The sequence below is a fragment of the Ursus arctos genome, unplaced genomic scaffold (genome assembly GCF_023065955.2).
Source record: "Ursus arctos isolate Adak ecotype North America unplaced genomic scaffold, UrsArc2.0 scaffold_15, whole genome shotgun sequence".
Lineage (NCBI taxonomy): Eukaryota > Metazoa > Chordata > Mammalia > Carnivora > Ursidae > Ursus > Ursus arctos.
The window spans coordinates 4,841,076-4,862,013 of NW_026622819.1; the positions used below are offsets into that span (position 1 = coordinate 4,841,076).

The 20,938-nt window shown below is 50.7% G+C and overlaps 1 protein-coding gene across 1 annotated transcript in view; it reads left to right on the top strand.

The window, feature by feature from the left end:
• Positions 1 to 10,144: 10,144 nt before the first annotated feature.
• The window catches only part of UBE2QL1 (ubiquitin conjugating enzyme E2 Q family like 1), a 38,337-nt gene continuing 27,543 nt past the window's right edge, over positions 10,145 to 20,938 (top strand). Inside the window, exon 1 of the mRNA XM_026506595.4 lies at positions 10,145 to 11,039. Coding sequence (XP_026362380.3) covers positions 10,257 to 11,039 — 783 coding nt within the window. The 5' untranslated portion in view covers positions 10,145 to 10,256. The remainder of the gene's footprint in view (positions 11,040 to 20,938) is intronic.

Sequence of the window (20,938 nt, forward strand, 5' to 3'; positions counted from 1 at the left end):
AATAGCCAAGTATTGGTTACTCCCAAAGACTTAGAGGATCATTCCCTTTCTTTAAAAGATGGCTTCATATCAAGGGCTCCAGCTATAGCCCAGAATAATGTCTTCCTGCCTATAAATGTTTCACGGAGACAAATATTTTGTGGCGGAGAGAGGGGATTACCTTTCATTAGTGGAGGACGATGCAGGGCAGAATTTTAACGCTGTAGGTCAAAGCTTATTAGAAAGACATGAAGTCAATTTGGCATTTTCTGAGAAGTGAAAGATGAGACTAGACTAGACCAAATGAGGACAGGAAGGACCATAATAAGCAAACAGCGCTGTGCAGGGCACGGAGAAAGGGTAAGGTCTATTTTGTAAGCCTTGAACACTTTCAGAGTGAAATGCCAATTCAGCCTGAATGTTCACTCACCAGCTACCCCCCTTCAGGGCAGGAAGGGAGAGTGCTGCCCCCCGGGCCATCCGGGCCAAAACCAAAGGCACTGGAGGGGGAGGAAGGCCACCTTGACCCACAAGGGCAACATCGGGTGTCAGGGAGTCCTGTGGGGTACGGCCCCCATGCTCACAAGGGAAAGCCGCGCTATCCTGGCTTGCTTGCCCACGGAACAGCAAACAGCCCGGCTTCGTCTTGTGTGTTGACTCAGAGAGCTGGTTTCAACAGAGCGATGCAAGTCTGAGGCAAAGAGAAAAGGGTCATCACAATATCATGGTGCACTAAAATACATCACCCTTGCAAACACAATAATGGGGCATTTGAGACATTTTGTAAAAGGGTCCACTTGCTTCTAATGAATTACTATAGATTTTTCTGTCGTGGTGCCTGTGTATGTAACAGCCCACCCACATTACCCATCTGTCCAAAACACATACATTTCTTGCAGAAATGTTTATAATTAAAATTTACATTTTTAACAAGATAAAGGACAAAATGAAACCCAAACATGGGTTTAGCAGTCTAGAGGCTCTCAGAGTCAGCAGTAGAAATTCAAAAATATCATTTGTTCCTGAAATAAATATTTGAAGTCTCGAACCACCAGCATCATTCCCCAAATATCTTGCTTTCATCCAGTTAAACACTCTTAACACTTTGGGATACTGTGGGATTCTAGAACCATGATGGGACAGCAACAGCCTTACGCCTTAATTACTGCCTCCGCATTCCATCAAAATCGTCATGATGTTGGACACTGACTTGTCCCATCTTTTTTCCCCTCGTTCACACTTACTCTCAATTAAGCTAGACTTGAGTGTGGTGTTCTCCACCCCCAGCCTTTTCTGTGTGTTTGAAAGACTTCCACGGCAGATGTCACACACTACAGATACAACCCTTCCCTGAGCCCCCCGCCAGGGATTCCAGGAAAAGATCTGAGCTCAGCGACCCTGTGGCATTGCCTTGGCCTTGGCTGTTACACAGCAGTCATGACTCATTCCAGTGTGGGGCAACCAGTGGTGTCCCTCCCACATGTGGTCCTACAGTTTGTGTGGTCACGTGGCTCCAAGCAATGTGGGATCTCTCAGAGGCTGGCTGCCAACCTGAGACCCACTGAGAATCAATCCCCAGCTTAAAAAGCAGATACACAGGACAGTGGGGGGCACAAATCACTGCTACAACAACGACCGCCATAACATGACAACTCAGGTGAGACTCTTGCCCCCCCCCCTCCTGGAGCGCCTGGATTTCTACAAGAGGAAAGCTGCAAAACATATTTCCAGAGAGGCGGCATCACCAGTGGGGATTGCTGTGACCAGAACACAGGTTTTTCTACTCAAATACGCATTCCCGGATTAATTCATCTGTACACGTATTCAATTCTTCAGTAAGAGTGCGTTCAGAAATGCTGTCTGCTGGAAGATAGCAGACCAAGTTTTATCTCCCCTTGCTCTTGAAGATAATCGTTGCATATATTAAAATCTCTGATTTTGCTTTTTTAGCATTGTTTCAGATGTTAGTTCTTTGTTTAGAGTGGCTTTTTCTCAAATGTTTGGTGGAGTTTTATTTACTGTGAATATGTGATTGCTCGGGAATCCCTGCCTGAATGCTGAGGGAGGCTGATTCCGAATCTCTTGTCTCCCACGATGGAGGGTGAGAGGTATCCTTCCAGCAAGAGTGAACTGGTACTGGTCAACCAGATAAGCAACTCCCCTCATCCCGGAATCTCTAGCTACGCCCACACTTTCTCCTAAGTTTGGGGACAACTTCCAACACTGCCTGTTGTTGACACAGCCAGGCTCACCTCGGTGACCATCTGGAACCCCTTCCTGGTCTTTCTCTCCACTTACTCTGAAACATCGCCAAGCCTTGTGGAAGAGCTTCTGTGCTGTGGATTCTTCATTCTCTGACAATCTGCTCCAAGCTGCTATTGTCTTTCAAGGGCTCCTCCAAATTTCAGGTCCACAGATGAACGTCTTTCCTGTTTTTTGGCAGTTATGCTGGTGGGAGTGGTAACTGCTACAGTCAACTTGGAAAAGCGTTTAGAAGATTTCCTGTAAAGTTAAACGTACGCCTAGGCTTTGACACAGCCACGCCACGCCTTTTCATAGACCCGAGAGAAGTGAAAACATGTCCAAGAAGACTTGCACGTGCGTGTGCATAGGGGCTATATGCACCATATTCACAACTGGAAGCAGCCCAAATGTCCTTCCGCAGGAAGGCAAACAGATTGTGGTGTGTTCACGCCATGAATTCTGCTCATCAATAAAAATGAACTACCAACACACACACAACATGGATGAACTACTTTATGCTGATAAAAATCACAACAGAGGGTGTCTCCAGTGGGGGGTGGGGCTGCGGAGGGGTAGGCTGGTCCAGAAAGCAACTTTTGGAGTGACGGAGTTAGTCCGTATCTTGACTGGGGTGGAAGTTACACAGGTGTGTACATTCTTCAAAATCCACTGAGATGTGCGGTTAAGATCTATGCACTTCACTGTATGTAAATTAATCCTCTATTTAAAATAATTTTTAAAATAAGATGCTATTTTTGAGCACGAACTATGCATGGTTTATTTTGAATTATATTTTTCAAAGCTGACATGAAGCAAGAAGACATTTACTGTCTTACACTGCTGATAAGATAAACAGCAAAGAGGTTCAAAAGATCCCATTACATTCTAATGCTTTGAAAATGCATAAGATAAATATAATACATGTTCTCAGTTTCAGCTAATTATAATATTCCACTCACCACCCCTCAGCTGTGCCAGGAAGCAGAACTGACTTTCCTTTCTCAGAATACTATATTCCGACCTATATTTAGACCGAATATTTAAGGTAACATTGAATAGAGGTGCCACCTTGACACACAATACCAGCTGTCATTTCACACTTCCACACAACCAGAAAGTAGCTGCCTTTGCCTCAAACGAGATGAAAAGGACAGGAAAAATGAGATGATTATCTCTGGAAATCTCTTTACGACGAAGCGGTTTCTTCTTCAGAAAAGAATGCATGACTCATTCCATCACTCAAGCATCCCTTCAACTGCCAGGGGAAGTCTATATTCCATAATTACAAAAGCTGCCTCAGACCCTTCCTTCTCTTGCCCCCAAAACTAAGCATAGCCCAAGAGGAGCCATGCGGAGATCGCCACGGTGATGGTTCTCCCCAGGGCCTCCAGGTAAAATCACACACGCTGACTGCCGTTGGATCGGACCACCTGACTCTCCGAGGTCCCAAAAGAACCAAGGTGCTGTGATGTGGGGCTGGCTCCCCATGGATGCTCCAGCGACACCAGAGACCAAGCAGCTGTGGACTCAGGCGGCCCAGGGGTGGCGCACCTGCAGCCCTTCCAGCCCCCACAGCAGTTTCACCTGTGGCCCTTGGGCTCCCGCTCCAGGAGGTGAGTGGCTAACACCTTAGGGAAACACCCCTCTTTCTCTTGGCTTCTTTGGCACCTCATTTCTTCTTTGGCTTCTCAAATATTTCAGAACCCTTGTCACCAGTTATCTGGATTGAATCTCTTGCATGGAAACACAGTGTATCTCCGTGTTCCTCACCACACCCTGATTAACACAGGGCTGAGGACCAGGAGCCGGTTCTGAGACTGGGCAGACTCCCTAACGGCACTGAGCTGGAACTGGGTGATGGGCTTGATGCTGAGGTCAGTACGTATAGCAGCAGCATCACACTTTGTGATCACACCCTCTGTGGCCTGAGATGAAGGACACACAGAGCAGGGAGCAAGTAGCTGTGCACTTGGCCATCAGGGCAGGAATGCAGATGCCACTGGGGGTGCGCGGGAGCGCTGCATCTGATTGCTGGGACAGCTTACAGGATAAAAACAACAAGCCTCGGGATCAGAACTCTGAGCTCAAGAGGAGTCCGAGCCAGCAGGACACTCTGTGATCACCCTAAAAGACTGTCCTGACTCTTACAGCTGCAGGACTGGTACAACTGAAAATCAGTCCGCAAATTTGATTCTTGGAATTGCAGAATTACATAACACTTTGAATTCACAGCCTTGCCAACCCTCTGATGTGAGAGTTAGGACAGCAGTTGGGAGAAGTAACACCCTGACAACTGACACGAGTCCATTGGGTTGAATCAGAAAGCTTTGAGAACTTACAACCCTAGAATCCCTCGAGGGTCCCTTGTGTGTGACTGCTTTCGAGAAGTAGTTTCTCCTCACCTGGTTGAGGATACTAGCCTCCCTTTGCCTGAAGACCTATAATAATCTTGCCCAAGGAAGTTGCCTTGTGAAGGAGGGCCTGTTGTCCTCAACACTCACCCACCACTTTTCATTGCCACTAAACCTGGAGCCCGGCTCACCCCAAGGGGACACATGCCATGTTGGATCCAAGAGGAGAGATCTTATAATCCAAAAGAATTGCGAGATGGTGTTAATTTGTGCCGGCAGAAACCTGTGTCCCAATTCGAAGGGCAGAGTGGGGAATTGCTCGGTGCAGGTCAGAGGAAATGTCAAATAAAGACTGCCTGCACGCATGTTCCGAAACCCTTCATTCTACAGTTCCACTTTCCTAAACTGAGTTTTTAAATCTCTACTAGGACAAGACAGGTGGTAAGGACTTCTAAGTGACTTCCCAGCCTCCCTTGGAGCCAGGTGTGGTGTGGGGTACAAGTAAAGGTGGTGTGTCTAACCTCCAGGGCATTTTCCGAACCAGGAGAAGACAGCAACTGAAGCCACCGAGAAAGCCATGTGGTAACTGCCCTGTCCCATTATACACAAGAGAAATAAACTTCTTATTTGAGCCTTTGGATGACTTTGTTAAAACTTAACCAGTGTTCTAACTAATGTAAGTCACACTCTTAAATTACAAATACTCCTACAGAACTATGCACTACTTAAAATTTCATATGAATAGTTTAACCAAGGTGTTTTTTTCCAGAACCTTGAAGTTAAGTCAGACAGCCTCGTGCTTGGAACGCCGCCCGCCCGGCACGGACGGCAGACCACCATAATTGATGACCACGTTCTCCAAGCCCAACGCTAGCCCTCATCACAGCACCTCTGGCAGCTTCTACTAATTGATCCAAGGTGGCGAGGACAGAAAATGCATGAACCATCCTGAGTTAGGTTTGGGTGGATAAACAGCGAGCTGGGTTGATCACTGAAGAAAAAAGCTTTGAACACTAAGAGCAGCATGAGGGCGCATGAGTTATGGAGTGAGGGAGCGCGAATCGTGAGCACTCACAGAACATGTGCTCAGTGGGGACACCATTGCAAGTGGGGGACAGTCACATTCGGATCCCGGTTGTGGAAGGCAGAGCTCTTGCTTACCAACTATAGAGTTATCAACCAAAAAGGAACGTAGAGATGTCACTTGAAGAATCTCCACGATGGTCAGGAATTTGTTTTGGAGGCTACACGGCCTGAATGACACCTGAAGGTACCACCAAGCTATCCCAAGGGAAATCTTCCTGCCCTCCTAGCATACAAGCATGTAACGGAACCATCAACCCTGAGCTCCAAAATCCCCCGGGGAGTGACCTCTGCCTCTGAAGTATCCTCCCCACCCCCTGTCTCCAGGACGAACCCACATTGGGCCCCCATTTTCTAACCGAAAGTTCCGCTGTTACATTGGATTGGCTGAGACCTCAATGTCTCAGTGCCTCGATTTACTCATCTATAAAGTGGAGATATATATAGTAGGTATCACCTTAATGAAAACTAAGTGAATACATAGAGAGCTTGGGATGGCACTTGAGATGTGGCAAGTGCATCGAAGTGCTAGCTTTGATGATCCATAAATGAACGGCATAAATTGTTGTGTGACCTGCTGACATCAGAGATCCACACTATGCTGACTTGGAGTGAATTCTTCCGGCAGGAACATTTTTGAGTTTTGATAGTTATCTTAATACCCTCGCTTGAGAGAATGAACAGGGTATATGAGTTGGGGGCAGGTATCTTGCGGTGGTCTGGTTGATGCCTTGGTGACCGCAAGATTGGAGCTCATGAAGAAATAGACAAACTGGGATGTAGTCTTCTGAGGCAAAGAATAAATGGGCAAACCCCACTTCCACATCTCTTTATAAAAACTGCAACTGGAGAAAGCTGACCCATAGGACCGTTGATTCAAATGCTCATGGGAGAGTCATTGGCAGGGGCAGTGCAGTTCCCAGACAATCAGTGACTATGACAACCAGCTTCCTTTCCTCCCTGCATTCCTTCCATGGTAGATTGGCAAGGCTCTTTCTGCAGACATTCCCTAAGCATCCCCTTCCCCACCCCATCACTACTTGAGAACAGAGAAGCAAGATACCCACAACTGCCTTAGAGATTATTTTATTTAACGAAATGCTCTCAATTCAACTGTCTCAATGTAAACTTAATCAATAAGCTAATTTTTAAATTTGCTAACAATTTCTCATTATAACTGCAATATATTCTTTTTCAGAATATTTGAAAATCAAATTTTAAAAAATTACTATATCAACAAAAGTTAACCTCTACACCTTGCTGGGCTGTGTAGGTATCCTCTCATTTCTCTGGGAAGGTAGACCTTTCTAGAATCTTCTGGGATCAAAGAATGAGGGAGGTTTACAAACTATATGGGTCCTCCTCCCACCCCTGCACCTCCCTGCCATGCTGTCACTGAAGCAAATGTTTGGATCCATCATAATTGTTACCATGTAAATTTTTCTCCAACTCCTCTTTTGTCCTACGCATAGTTTTACGTTGTTGTGGCTACAGTGTGGATATAATTTTGCTCTGCTTTCTCACTTAAATTATTGTGTCGATCATAAATATTTTCATTTTGCTATGTAATCCTCATAACTATAATGTTATTGCTGCATAATACACCCTCAAGTGGATTAGGTATAATTTACTTACCGCTTCCCCTCTTGTTATAAATCCAAGTTTTTCCCATATTTTCACTAACATTTGGCTTTAGCTCTTTCAAGAGTTGATCAGAGTTGCTATAAGTATGATGGATAGATCCTAAGTAAGATGACCGCATCTTGGGTGTTGGTCGGTCCTGCTTTGGCCAGCATTTCACTCTCAAAAAGCATCTGTATTCGGATAACAAAGTATGTGACCATGCTAGTACTAATCCCATTCAAACATAAAGCTCTTACCATAGCTACCCGGGATTTCAGCTACACCATTCCCAAATCACACCGGATGACCTCCCTACTTCAGGTAGAAATGGGCACTGTCGCTGTCATACATGTTCCTCTGAGGCCTCCCTCACCCAAGTTCAGCTGACTGTGGCAATGACAGTCACAGCCATCCTGGTGGGGTTCTTCTCACCAGCCAGGGGCTGGTGCTGATACCCCACCCAGACAGAGTCCTGGCTGTGCACTGTGCTGTCAGGGACAGCTGGTCAACCCAGACCATGAGGCTGGGAGGCAGGAGACCAGGGTGTAGGTCGAAGCACAAGGCTGAGCTGGGCCAGCTGCTGAGCCTCTTCGGAACTCAGTTTCTTCATCAGTACAATGGGTTGGACAAAACCCGAGAGGGCTTCTGAGGCCATAAAATGAGGAAACGTGTAATGCCTGCCCATATCCCCCAATGTCACCATCCACCGCATACCCCTCTTCTTGCAGATTAAATGAACTCACACTACTTTACAGACAGACATGATCATCTTCCTTCTCAACCTATCCTTACAAAACTGAGCTGGACAAAACAAGGTCACCAGAAAAGCACATGAGACCCAGACAAATAGACCTTCAGTCAGTTGCAGCTGAGACTGGGTCACCACCACTTGTCCTGGATCCCTGCACTGCTCTGGGTCCTGCCCACCTGAACACAGCCTCTGGGATCTGCACCTTTGTATACAGTCGTCTCTCCAAGGACCGTGCCTCAGGGTGCAGGCGCCTTGCTCTTTGCCCCAAGCTGGAGGGGATGATGCTAACACCTCTTTTTCCCTGTAGACAACCCTAGAAAACTGAGCTCCAGACCCATTCGATCTCTCCTAGTCTTCAGTGACCTGAACAATTATTTTTTGCCGTGAAAATATTTAATAATTTGGAAAAAGTGAAAATAGTAAAAAAGGTCTTAAAAAAAACGTGGTGGCACCAGAATGAGCGAGTTCTGCTGATGAACTCAGAGGCTCCCCACTTTGAAAGCCAAGTCTGGGAGAGCTGTGAAGTTTAGAGTTCTTAGGCATTGAGGTTTATGGGGTAATTTCTCCAGTATTTCAAGGAGAGGGACACGCCTCTCACCGTTGCACCATTTGTCCACACGCTGGAATGTGAGTGGCAGCGCGCTTCCTGCAACCTCCGAGCTTCATCGGTCCTCAGGTTGTTCCGGCTTCTGGAGCACTGAACAAGCTTTTTGCTTGAAATTTCACCAGATAAAAAATAAGTTTCAATGGGTTAAAGGCAGAAAGGATGAAGAGGGATGGAAGGGTCCAGGTTGGAGGAAGTCCCCCTGCCCCTCCTCTGGCGATCCCGAGGTCAGCCGCGGGTTCAGGGGACTGGGCGCGGGGGGAGGGGCGCAGAGGGGCTAGCCCTGCGCCCTGAGCACTCATCGGCGCGGCGCTGGATGCGGTTTCCCAGGCAGTTTTAGGAACGACTGGAAAAGCAATGCTCGGCTGTCCCCTTCTCCGTTTCCTGAACGCAGGGACCGTCTCGCATGTTGGACAGGAGGGGAGCCGGGACTGAGGGGGCGAATTCGTGTAACGTTCACCCCTTAAAGTCGTGACTCGAGGGGGCTATTCTTTAGGGGCTTTGCGGCGGGCACGCTTCCCGCATCCTCCCCGCCAGGCCCTGATTACTCCATCAGTCTTTATGCAAGCGTCCCCGCTGCTTGTCCCCTAGTCTCGGGCCTCCGCCGACCCAGGACTGCTGTGTGGGACATTGGGCACCATCTAGTCCCAGGGAATCAATAAACGGGTTGCTTTCTACCCTTTCCAGACACCCCTTCCCCTCCGGATTGCTCTAATGAGGTTAAGGGAGGTCGGAGGCTCTGGCCGGGCGCCGCAGGGAGCCCGGATCCCTGACCGAAGGACCCCGAGCCTCTGCGACCCTCATTAGTGCGCGCGCATGCCCCTTCTCTTGCGGGTCCCCAGCCTCCTCCAGCTTCTGCAGGCGGTTCGGCCCCGCGTGGCTACCCCGCATCCGGCGCCCGGCCAGCTCGCCGCGCGCCGCTGTCTCCCCCCAGTGGCCGTGGCGTGTCGCCGCGGGAGCCGGGCGGCGGGCGGGCGGCGGGGGCGGCACGGCGCAGGCAAGCCCGCGGCTCCGCCCCGCGCCCCCCCCTTCTCCACGGCCGGCAGGGCCGCCCCCTCCGCGCCGCGCTCGGCTCAGACGGAGCAGCCGCCTCTGCAATGTCAGCAGCCGCAGCGGCGGCGACGCGAGAGGCAGCGGCTGGGGCCCCGCGGTAGCCGCCAGCGCGGCACGGCCCGGCGGGCGCGCACGGCGCGAGCCCGCGGCCACCTCGCTGCCTCCGGGGCGCTGCGGGCGGTTCTGCGCGCCCCGGCGCGGCGCTCGGACTCGAGGCCAGCCCGGCTGCTGCCGCGCACAAAGGACCGCGGACACCGGGCTCCCGGGGCTGCGCCCAGGGACCGGCCGGGAGACGGCCAGCCGCGCCGCGTCCGCTGCACGCCTGCCCTCGCCAGGCGGCCGGAACCCGAGCCGGAGCGGGCCCCGTCATATGACAGCGGCGACACAGCGGCCGGCGAGCGCGCGTGCTGCCCACTCGGCTGCGCCACGGCCGCCGGCGCCGGGGGTGGCCCGCGCCGCGCCCCGCTGAGCGCTCGTCCGTCGCCGCCGCCCCGCGCCCCCCGCGCCCCGGCTCTCGGGCTCCGGGGGCAGGAGCCGAGGGGAGCCCCCCACCGGCGCCGAGCCTAAAATGGCCACGCTGCTCCGCAAAATCGGGCTCATCCGCCTGCACAACCGGGACACCGAGGACCCCAAGCACCACCACAACCACCGCGGCGGCGGCGGCCAGCAGAGCGCGTCGCTGCGCGGCAAGGGCGGCGCCAAGAGCGGCGGCCACAAGCAGCAGCAGCAGCACCCCCCCGGGGGCGCGGGCGACGCGAGCCCCGGGCCCGGCAAGGGCAAGGGCAAGCGCGCGGCGGAGCTGGCCCCGCGCGACAAGCCGCCGCAGCCGGCCGCGGGGGCGGCGGGGGCGGCGGGCGCCGGGGGCCCCCGGGAGCGGGCGGCGGGCGCCAGGGCGGGGCCGAGCCCGGCGGCGGCGGCGGCGGCGGCGGCGGCGGGCGGCAGCCTGGTGCCCGCGGCGCGCCAGCAGCACTGCACGCAGGTGCGCAGCCGGCGGCTCATGAAGGAGCTGCAGGACATCGCGCGCCTCAGCGACCGCTTCATCTCCGTGGAGCTGGTGGACGAGAGCCTCTTCGACTGGAACGTGAAGCTGCACCAGGTGGACAAGGACTCGGTGCTGTGGCAGGACATGAAGGAGACCAACACGGAGTTCATCCTGCTCAACCTCACCTTCCCCGACAACTTCCCCTTCTCGCCGCCCTTCATGCGGGTGCTCAGCCCGCGCCTGGAGAACGGCTACGTGCTGGACGGCGGCGCCATCTGCATGGAGCTGCTCACGCCGCGCGGCTGGTCCAGCGCCTACACCGTGGAGGCCGTCATGCGCCAGTTCGCCGCCAGCCTGGTCAAGGGCCAGGTAAGGCGGGCCGGCCCGCGGGGAGGGCGGGGGCGCGGGGCTCCGGGCGGCCCCCTCCAGACCCGCCTCCGACGGGGCGACGCGCCGGGCGCCTCGGGCCCAGTCCCGGAGCGCCTTCCTCCCCCCACCGCCGTCCCACCGGGTCTCGGGTCTGCGCGGGTCGTCGCGCGCGCTCGCGCTCCGTGTCTCGGCGACAGTTCGCTTACTGTCCGGCGTTCCCCCGGCCCTCCGCCCCCTTTCTCCTCGGTTCCCTGGGCGCCTGAGCCCTCCCCGTCTTCCCTAGCGCCCCATCCCTCCAGCCTCTGTCCTTTCTGGCCTTCTCCACCCCCCATCCTCCTCTCTCTCGCCTCCTTTGCCCTCCACCATCTCCTCCCATCCCCTGCTCCTCTCTCCCTTTCCTCCTTCCCAGCCCCCCTTAGTTTACCCCTCTGCTCGCCTCTCCCATCCTCCCTTCCCCCTCATCTGCTTCGCCCCATTTCGGACCCCCATAATCTCCTGCGGGTGGAACTTGACATGTACCTCAGGGTCTGAATGCCCAAGTGGGTTTATCACCTCTCTCCCCGATTGAGTGTACACACACACACACACACACACACACACACACACACACACACGTCTCCTCCCCAACATCTCCGGTGGGTGCTGTGCAGGTGGGGTGCTGTGCGGAGGCCCGGGGTGCTGTGCGGAGGCCCGGCCTGCTGGAGAATCTGCCCCCTGCTCTGCTAGCTCTTTCTCAGCAGCATCTAGGGCAAAGGTGAAAATTGTGCTCTTGAGAAATTTCACTGGAGAAGCAGAGGTGTGGTTTGAGTGGTTCCTTAAGTGACAAGGCCAGACTCTGTCAAGGAAATGCCACCTGCCCCCCTTCCAGAACCATCACCTCTGGTCCTGGGCTCTCTCAGATCTGTTTCTTCCCTGGGTTTCCTCATGCCTCCAGGAGTTCAATCCTCTATCAGGGCTAAAGATTTTTAACTAGTGGTGAAATGGGGGGGGGGGGAGCTGGAAGCCTGAGTCTTCTTGCCTACTGCACCAGATGGCAGCTTTACCAAAAGAAACCCAGGGAACCTGAGAGCCAAGAATGAATGGATCTTCTGAAATGTGTTCCCACCTGGCTGCAGACAGGGGCATGGTGGTTTTGTCTTTCCACACTGTGTGCTCTTGATCCTGCTCGAGTTGGGTGATATTTTCTTGAATCAATAGTAAACAGTTAATAAAATCATATTTTGATATGGGCATTTGTAGATTTATGGAGAAGACCCTGAATAACCTCTCGATTTAATCGTTCTGTGGCCAGCGTTATCGGAAGCTATCAGTCCCCTGTCACCTGCCTCTGTCGCTTTTACTGCAGGGTCTTTCACACTGATCAAATCACGCTTGTTCTGCCGAGTTCACTGGAGGTGGAGCCCCTGGGATTCCTCTCAAATAGGATCCTAACTCCTATGGAGGAGGACTTCATTCTTGACCAGAGTCTGTTGTTACCATGTAATCATCCTGCCAGTCTATCTTTTCTGGGATTCAGGTTCCACTTACTTCTTGAGTTAGGGAGAGGATGGCTCTGACAGCTCTGGAAAGACATCTTTAACTGAGAGAGCTTTAATGCTTTAACATGAGAGGTTCATTCCGAATTCTTTCCGTTCAATGCTGGCTCTGATGTAAGGTGCCTGAACTTTAATACGAGTCGCAGGGATGGGTGGGGGCACTTCAGTTCATTTTTTGAACAGGATTTATACAAATGAAGTGGAAGACTATTCTGCAAAATGCCTTTGTTACCTGTTTCTTAAATCATTGCTAATCAGAACTCTCTGGAACAGTGTCTTCCCGTCCTTCATTCTCCACAGTGAGATGACTTTGGGGACCAGGGGAAGAGGAATGTCGTTTTGCCTTATAGAGCCTCAGAATCATGACATCTTAGGTTTGGAAGATATCCTAGAGGTCCCTTGGATCACAGCCTGCATTTTGAAAGACGTAGGAAAATAAAGATTTCAAATGGGAAATGAGGAACTTTCTTAAAAAGAGATACATCTTTGTAAATTAAATGGTTTCCATGTTTAAATTAACACTGGGCATAACAGTTGCATGCATGCCTGTGCACTTCTCTTAAAATAAGCAGGTCGTTGGGTCTATAGTCCTTCCTGAATAATTGAAATTGAGAGTCTTGCACAGTTTGCAAGTTAGAGACTTCGGCGTTGAAAGTAATTATCAACATTTTTATTTATTATTTTCAAAATCTCACTTAATCGAACTCTCAGGGGCCTCCACCAAGCATATTGTATTATCAACTGTTCTGAATTCTAGTGTATAGAAGATCTGAACTGAAGGCAAGAACAGCAACTTATGAAAACACCAGTTCAGTCTGCACTGACTTCAACACCCAAAAGACACTGGTGTGGGATACACGTAACCTCCTCAGAACGCAACGTGAGAATAAGAGAAATGAAGTCATAACGCTTCAAGATTCTGTGCGCAAAAGGACTCTAATAGTGTTTCAGGGACCTGAGCATTTCCTTTTAAGAAATCCCGGCCTACGGATTGTTCAGTGCACGCGCCGTAGTTACCAAATTATTTCCGTAGTTAAAGGTAATAGGCTTTGGGAAAGGAATCAAAGTACCTGATTAGGTATTCAAAGAGAACCGGGACTGCTACCAAACCAATAATTAGTTTAAAAGAAAGAATCATTCTCTCCTAGTTCAGTTCCTCCATCTGTTAGCATTTCTTTTTTAGGATTCATTTTTCTTAAGCGACAAAGTTAAGAAAGGCTTGTTTTCCTCTTGCATACCTGCTCAGCTTAACTTTCTGAATTGCGGAAATACTAAATTGATTTTGTTTCTGTGCCTTCAGAAAAATCGTGAAATACTTTTAAAGGTTTCATGGGTAATACTAACAAAAGATTTCCTTAACAGCTTTGTGCACAGAATAAAAGGTTTGGGGTTATCACGTGCTATGATAAATTCAGTCATTCCGTGAGAACTTTACCTGTTCGGCCCACGTTACTCATCTCTCTGTCCTGCTTTATGGGTTGTGGTTGTTTTAAGTGAAATTCATGGGCATGGCTGTAGGATGCATTCGGTGTGGACCTAGTGGTGCACCTGCTTTGCCTGTTTATTGTCTGTTACTGATCCTTCTTTCGACCACATGGAGATATTTTTGGTAATTCTTTTGGTTTCCTGCAATTGAATGAAAAATTCCCGTACTTTTAAAATGAACTGGTGAAAATGTTAAAACTTTAGACTATTATTTATATCCCTTATCATTTACCAAACCAAAAGAAGATCCATAACTCTAGGGTAGGATTTTCGACATTCAGAAGCGGTAAGATGTTGGTCTGGAAAGTTCGGTCAGTTGCAGCGTGAGTACAGTGTTTGCACCTACTAGGTGGGCCCACGCACGGACTCCGTTTGTAGAGAACAGGCTCTAGAAGCTTGGAGGCCCGGTAAGTGCTGCAGGGTTCACTGGCTTATACACCGGGTTTGGAGCCTGGGATCATGGAATGACTGCACAGAGACCCTTTACTAGCAGTTGTTGGAGCAGAAGGGTCCCCAAAAGCCGTTTGAGGGGTTCTCTAACTCAGAGTTCTGTTTTCACATCACTGTACGTCCTGAGTGTCCCCTTTTCAGTTAGTGAGACATTGCCAGGGGCAGGGAACCAGATGGCACTGGAAAGACTGTTCCTCACTCCTCCTCTGTTTTCTCAGAGCCAACCACACGACGCAGGCCAGCAGGCAGACGTTGCCGCTGCTCGCTGCGGCGTGCTCCGTGCCGAGTCCCAGGCTAGCCACGCAAGCACTGCTTCACCTTGCTCGGTGCCCCCCTTCCGATGGTCTCTGTACAGGTGAGGGAACTGTAGCTCCGCACAGTCAGGTGAAATCAATATGTCTTGTTCTAATTCGAGCAATGAGTGGCAAGGCTCTGGAAACGGAGCCACAGTCATGCCACCGGTCAGGAAGGGCAGAGTCAGCGCAGGGGCCGCCTAAGCTGCTGGCTGTCTTCGAGCAGTGGTCTGCTCACTGTGACCCGCGTGATAACCGTGTGTGTCTGCAGAGAGCAGATACCCAGTCGGGCATCAGCAGAAGAATGAGAACAGCAGGACTGAAACACCTTCAGATCTTAGTGTTTGAACTCCAGACTGGTGAGCGATTCCAGGACAGTTGTGTCTGCCTCCCGGAGTTAGTCTCTGGGATCTTTGGATAAAGGAAGCTGGCAGGTGTCAGAATGTGGTAGAAAAGTAACGGGCTCTGCAAATCAGCCGTTTGATGATACGGTGCATCTCTTGAGCTCGACCCTAGGACTTCAGACGCTCTGCACACGAGTGTCGCTGACAACTGTGTGCACGCACACGTGCACACACACAAATGCCGCCTCCTTCAGAACTTCTTGCAAAGTACCAGGCCTGGGAACAGCGTTTTGTTTATGACTGTAGTATCTCCGGGTCGGATCAGAAAAGGGGATGAAGATGACCAGCCTTTCGGGTCCCAAAGTGTATTGGCTTCCAAGCTGTCATAACTGACACACGTTTTGAAGCCCTGTATTCGTCCACTGGGGCTGCTGGGCGGTTTAAACACCAGAAACCCGCCGTTTCAGTTCTGGAAGGCAGACGTCTGAAATCAGGTGTCAGCAGGGCGGGGCTCCTGCGAGGCTGTGAGGGAGAACCCGTCCCCAGGCCACACTCTGTAGCTGAGAGACGGCTGTCTTTTTCCTGTGTCTTCACAGGCTTGTCCCCCCTCTGTGCGCATCTGTGTCCTAATTTCATAAGGACACCAGTCGTCTTGGATGAGGGCCCACCCTAACGACATCAGCTTAAATTGATTACATCTGTAAAGACCCTGTCTCCAAATACAGTCACATTCCAATGCACAGGGGACGAGGACGCAACACAGGAATTGTGTGGGGCCACACTATAGCCCAGAACAAGCCCAAACAGGGATTTTGTAACTAATTCAACCTCACGTCTCTAGAGGCTTTTGCAGGTTTGCAAAGTAATGTGAATGAAGCCAGTTCCTGTGAACACAGGACCACACTGAGGAGGGCGCAGGAGGGCCAACGTGGAACGGAGCTGGCAGCCCTGTAGGGGGAAGCGGTGGGGGAGGGGGGTGTAGAGCGTCAACAGTGATGACCAGGGGGTGGGTAAAACCGTGGGTTCACCGAGGAGGACGCATTGGCGGGGAGTTCTTATGAGTCACTCTGTCATTTTGTCCTGCGCCAAGTGTAGGTGACAGAGATAATTGCCCACCCAGGATGACTCTGCAGCTTGAGGTGGCCATGTGCTTGACTGTTTGAAGAAAAAATAGCTTGTTCTGATAGCAAGTAGGACGGGCAGGAGGACACAGACAGGACTCTGATTCCTAAAAATAGTCCCATGCCAAGTTGGCGGGCTCCCACAGCTCGCTCCCTGGCGAGTGCGCACAGCCGGTGGCTGATGGTAAGGTTAATAATAGCAGCGATTCACTTTACCCTGAGTTGTGGACTTTTGAGAATCTGAATTTGCGAGACAAGAATGTCAATGCGTTTCTGGTTATTTTTCTGATTCAGATGAAGGGATGTGAGAGATTTGTTTCTCTTGTTAAAGGACAGCATAGTTTTTTTGGGGGGGGTTGTTTGTTAATGGAAAATGCCAGTAAATAACAATAATTCAAAGTTCATTTGAAAGCCGAGAGTTCTGCCCTTTTTCTTCCCTGGGAAGAGGCGTGTATGAATCCATGTTCACAAGGAAGGCAGACCCAGCAGTACCACTTTGGGGACAGCGAAGAAACCAGCAAAATGGCTTTCATGTTTGTTTTGTTGTTTTGTTTTCAAGCAGCCACTAACAGTGGGTTCTTGGAGCTGTATTTCAGATCTGAAAGTGAGATCTTTGCTGGGTTAATAAGGTAACGGGGAAGTGAGAAGGACGGAAGGTAGCAGGTGTAAGTTCTTTCCTCTCTGCCAGTGGTTCTCAGCCCCCAGTAAATTAGACACCCTGGAAGGGTTGAAATTATTCCAATGCTGGGGCCCAACGCTCAGAGAGTCAGACTTCATGGGTCTAGGATCAGGCCCTGGTAGAGGCTTGGAAACACTCCTGTGTGAGTCTAATGTGTGGCCGGAGTTGAACAAGCCACCGTGGACCAGGACTTGTCCCCTTTCCACGTACATTTCCCCACCAGCAGCCACAACAGGAACTTCACACGGTGGTGGAGGTAATCGACTTTTCACCTTCCCTCCTCCCGCCTTAGTGGACTGGCTGTTCTGGGTCAACCCTGGCGGAGCCCCCTGGAAGCCCTCCTTTTGTAGAGGAGGCCATCATAAAACGAAGTCCTTCCTCCCTGGACCGTGGGGGAGCGTGGGGCCTGGAGAAGGGAACGTGCTCAAGAGAGTTCACTGACCCGTTAGACACAGCTGTGAGGGCTCGAGAGCTCGGATACCCAGAGATAACTAGTAGGAACGAACCAGTTCCTATGGCACAGGTATTGAGTGCTACTGACTACTCTTTACTACACATTTACGGGGCACAGAGTGGTGCCTAAGACACACATAAAGTGCCTGCCACAGAGAAGTATCCGGTAGGGACAATGAGAAACCCATTCATATTGTCTTCAGGGTGCCGGGGTCGCTCCAGTCAGACCTGCGTGGATAAGCGCCCATCTGTTGAGTACCCGTGGACCCGACCCCTGGCAGTGGCCCATGTGTGTGCTGCGGACTTGGGAGAGGTGAGGTCCCGGGGTCAGCAGGGTCTTCAAACCTTCTGCGTGATGTTCGCAGAGGGAGCATTCTCCTTACAGGTGGGTGGGACCCCAGCATTCGGGGCTAGCCTGTGTTTCTGAATGTTCCTTCATTGCCAAGAAACGGGAAGATCAGACATTCCCAAAACACACAAAGGAGTCTTTGTAACGGCAGAAGTGTTTCCAGGAACCTCCGCGCTTTCCTACCCAGCGAGTCAGCAAACTACAATAAGGGTTAATTGTTCTCTAATTCTGCCTCATCACCGTCATTCATTCATTGTCCATTCATTCCTTCCTTCGGCACCCAACTGCTGAGGGCCTACCATGCTGTGGCCCCCGCAGCCACGGTGCCCATGGCGTTCCCTCGGTGACCCTCTGCCATCCCGTGTGTCATCCCTGCCCTCCTCCTGGCCGGCTCCCTGCCCCCCACTTTGGTGAGGCAAGGGGGAGTCAGTGGTGTAGGAGGACCCAGGACCCAAGATTGAGAACACTGGGGAGGAAGCCGATTTAGGATCCACCAGATGGCAAAGGATTGGAAGTGGAAGGCCAGGCATGGCTGTGGGAGCCGAGAGAGGTCACCGGACATGCCCCTTCCCCACCCAGCAAGCCTGGGCATGGGGCAGGGAGCAGAATAAATGGGGGCTCTTCCTTTCATGTTTTCCCACCTGCTTTCCTTCTCGACCTGCTCTCCTGCCTCATTAGATGTTTGTGGTCTCCTGCTTGGCCTCCTGCAGAGCCCCATCCCGACTCTCTGTCCCCTTCTGTTCCCCCTGCTGCCGCCCTTCTGGCTCCTCCTGGCTCTCTCGAATCCTTCATTATGACCCTCATGGAATACCCCACAAGCCCCTGAGTGTGGCCCATGCATGGTGGCCCTCCCCACCTGCTGTGACACCCCCGGAGGTCCGTCCTGCACCAGCTGCTCCAAGCCCTTCGCTCACAGGCCGGCCCCCTCCCCCACACTCACCCGGCGAGGCCCAGGCATCCTGGGTGCTGCAGCTCCTGCGAAACGCCCTTTTCTGCACGACCTCACATTTTCCGGAAGACACTCCTTTCTGCCCTTACCCTGCTAGACTGCATTTACCTATGACAACTGTATTGCCCCTCCCATTGCACAACACCCGACACATCGTGTCATTCCTAGTAAGTTGTTGGTCATGCAGCTTGCTGATCTGAGCAGATGCCCCACTCCCTTCCCTTGTCTCTGGTTGCAGAAGATTGTGACTGTGGACTGGGTACCTACTATGGACAGGCTGCTGTGCGAAGTGCTTGGTGTGCGCCATTCGATTTGATCCTTGCAACAGCCTGTGAGTCGAGTGCTATTGTTATTCCCATTTCACAGAGGCACAAACAAGCTCACTGAGGGCGCATCTGTGCCCCGGGCAGATGGCTAGTGAAGGGCAGAGCTAAGTCGTCATCAGGCCGTCCAGAGCCCCCACCAGGTGTCAGGAGCTGCTGCGTTGGCAACGGGGAAGCCACCCAGCCACGAAGCCCATGCAGTCGGCTTGTTCCTCATAGGTCCCTATGCACCTTAGAGACGCTTTGCAGGGATGCTGTGCTAGGTTTTGCTACAATACTCAGAACTGATCCCCGAGGGAAGGGATAATGTGCGCATTGAATCTACTGAATTACCTATTGGTCCAAATAAGCTCATTGTACACATTGTGTGAACTAGAAGAATGTTTTACATCTTTCAGAACCGTAGGAGAAAGATAATTATTGTTGCTTTATTTCTTCTCTCCACGAAAGGCAGAGGCACTTTAAAATTTCTGAAAACCTCGAGAAAGAAATGCTTTTTGAATATAATTGCTACATTGGTGAAACAATTCAGATTGAAGAAATTACTACTGTAAAAATAATTTCTGTAAGATAAATACTAATTCTCTATCAATATTTGGCAGGCAGTCCTGAGTTTTTTGGTTTTGTTTTTTTTTTTTTTTTGAAAGTTCTTTGATGAGAGAGGTAGGGAAATACTATGTTAGAATGGATTAGTGTACACTTTAAGTTGAGATGTACTCAGCTCACTTGGGAATGGGAGGAAGAATTTCCAGAAAAAATGTTAAGATGGTGCTTCCTGTTTTTTGATCTTGAAAAGCAGACATTTCCAAAAATCAGAATATGGAGTTATAGAATTGATTATATATTGGTTATGATAAAAAGCAGCTATTACTATTTTATAAATTTGGATGCGTTGTACACATAATTATGAAAACAGTTATTTTTGTTTTGCTGACACATGAATTGGGGTGAATTTTGAGTGTCAGGCTGGATGCCCGTTTTGCTTCCCAGGAGACACCAGTCAGAAACTGGATGTAATGGGGGCGCCTGGGTGGCTCAGTCGTTGGGCGTCTGCCTTCGGCTCAGGGTGTGATCCCGGCGTTCTGGGATCGAGCCCCACATCGGGCTCCTCCGCTGGGAGCCTGCTTCTTCCTCTCCCACTCCCCCTGCTTGTGTTCCCTCTCTCACTGGCTGTCTCTTTCTCCGTCAAATAAATAAAATCTTAAAAAAAAAAAAAAGAAATTGGATGTAATGGTACCAAATAAATAGTAATTTCTGCAAGGATTAATCTGTATTGAGGTCTTTCAGGATAATGACATACCCTACTTCACTCTGCTTCCCAGCCAGGGAAAAGTAGAAATATTATGGAGGAAACTTGGAATTGAATTTGTTACAAGCTTAAATTCTTTGTAACTAGTTGCATATTATAAGCCTTTAAAATGTAACTTTTAAAAGTACTCAAATAATAATTGCTTTCATCTCCCTTTGTGCACGGAGGCTTCTCTGTGGCAGTGCATTCACAGGCAGAGAACACTCCTCTGGGCTGGGAGCCCCTGCAGTCCCGCCTGGGGAGAGCAGAGCCCACTGGGTTAGGGTCCTGGGGAAGTGCCCTCCACCAGCCTGAATTAGCACAGAGGAGGGCCACTCTGGGGCCACCTCTGAGGGCCACCCCACCCCTCACAGATCTGCTCCTTTATTCCTTGATCACTTGTACAAAGTATATTGTGAAACATCATCATCTTGGCTCATGGGAGACGGTTTCTCTAACTGCAGGATCCACCAGTGAGGGTATATAAAGCTTAAAGGAAATTATTATCATTCCTAAATAAAATAGATCTAATAAAAAGCGAGTTTGAACTCTGCTGGATTGAATTAGGGTGATTATTTATTTATTTATTTATTTATTTATTTATTTATTTATTTTAAAAGATTTTATTTA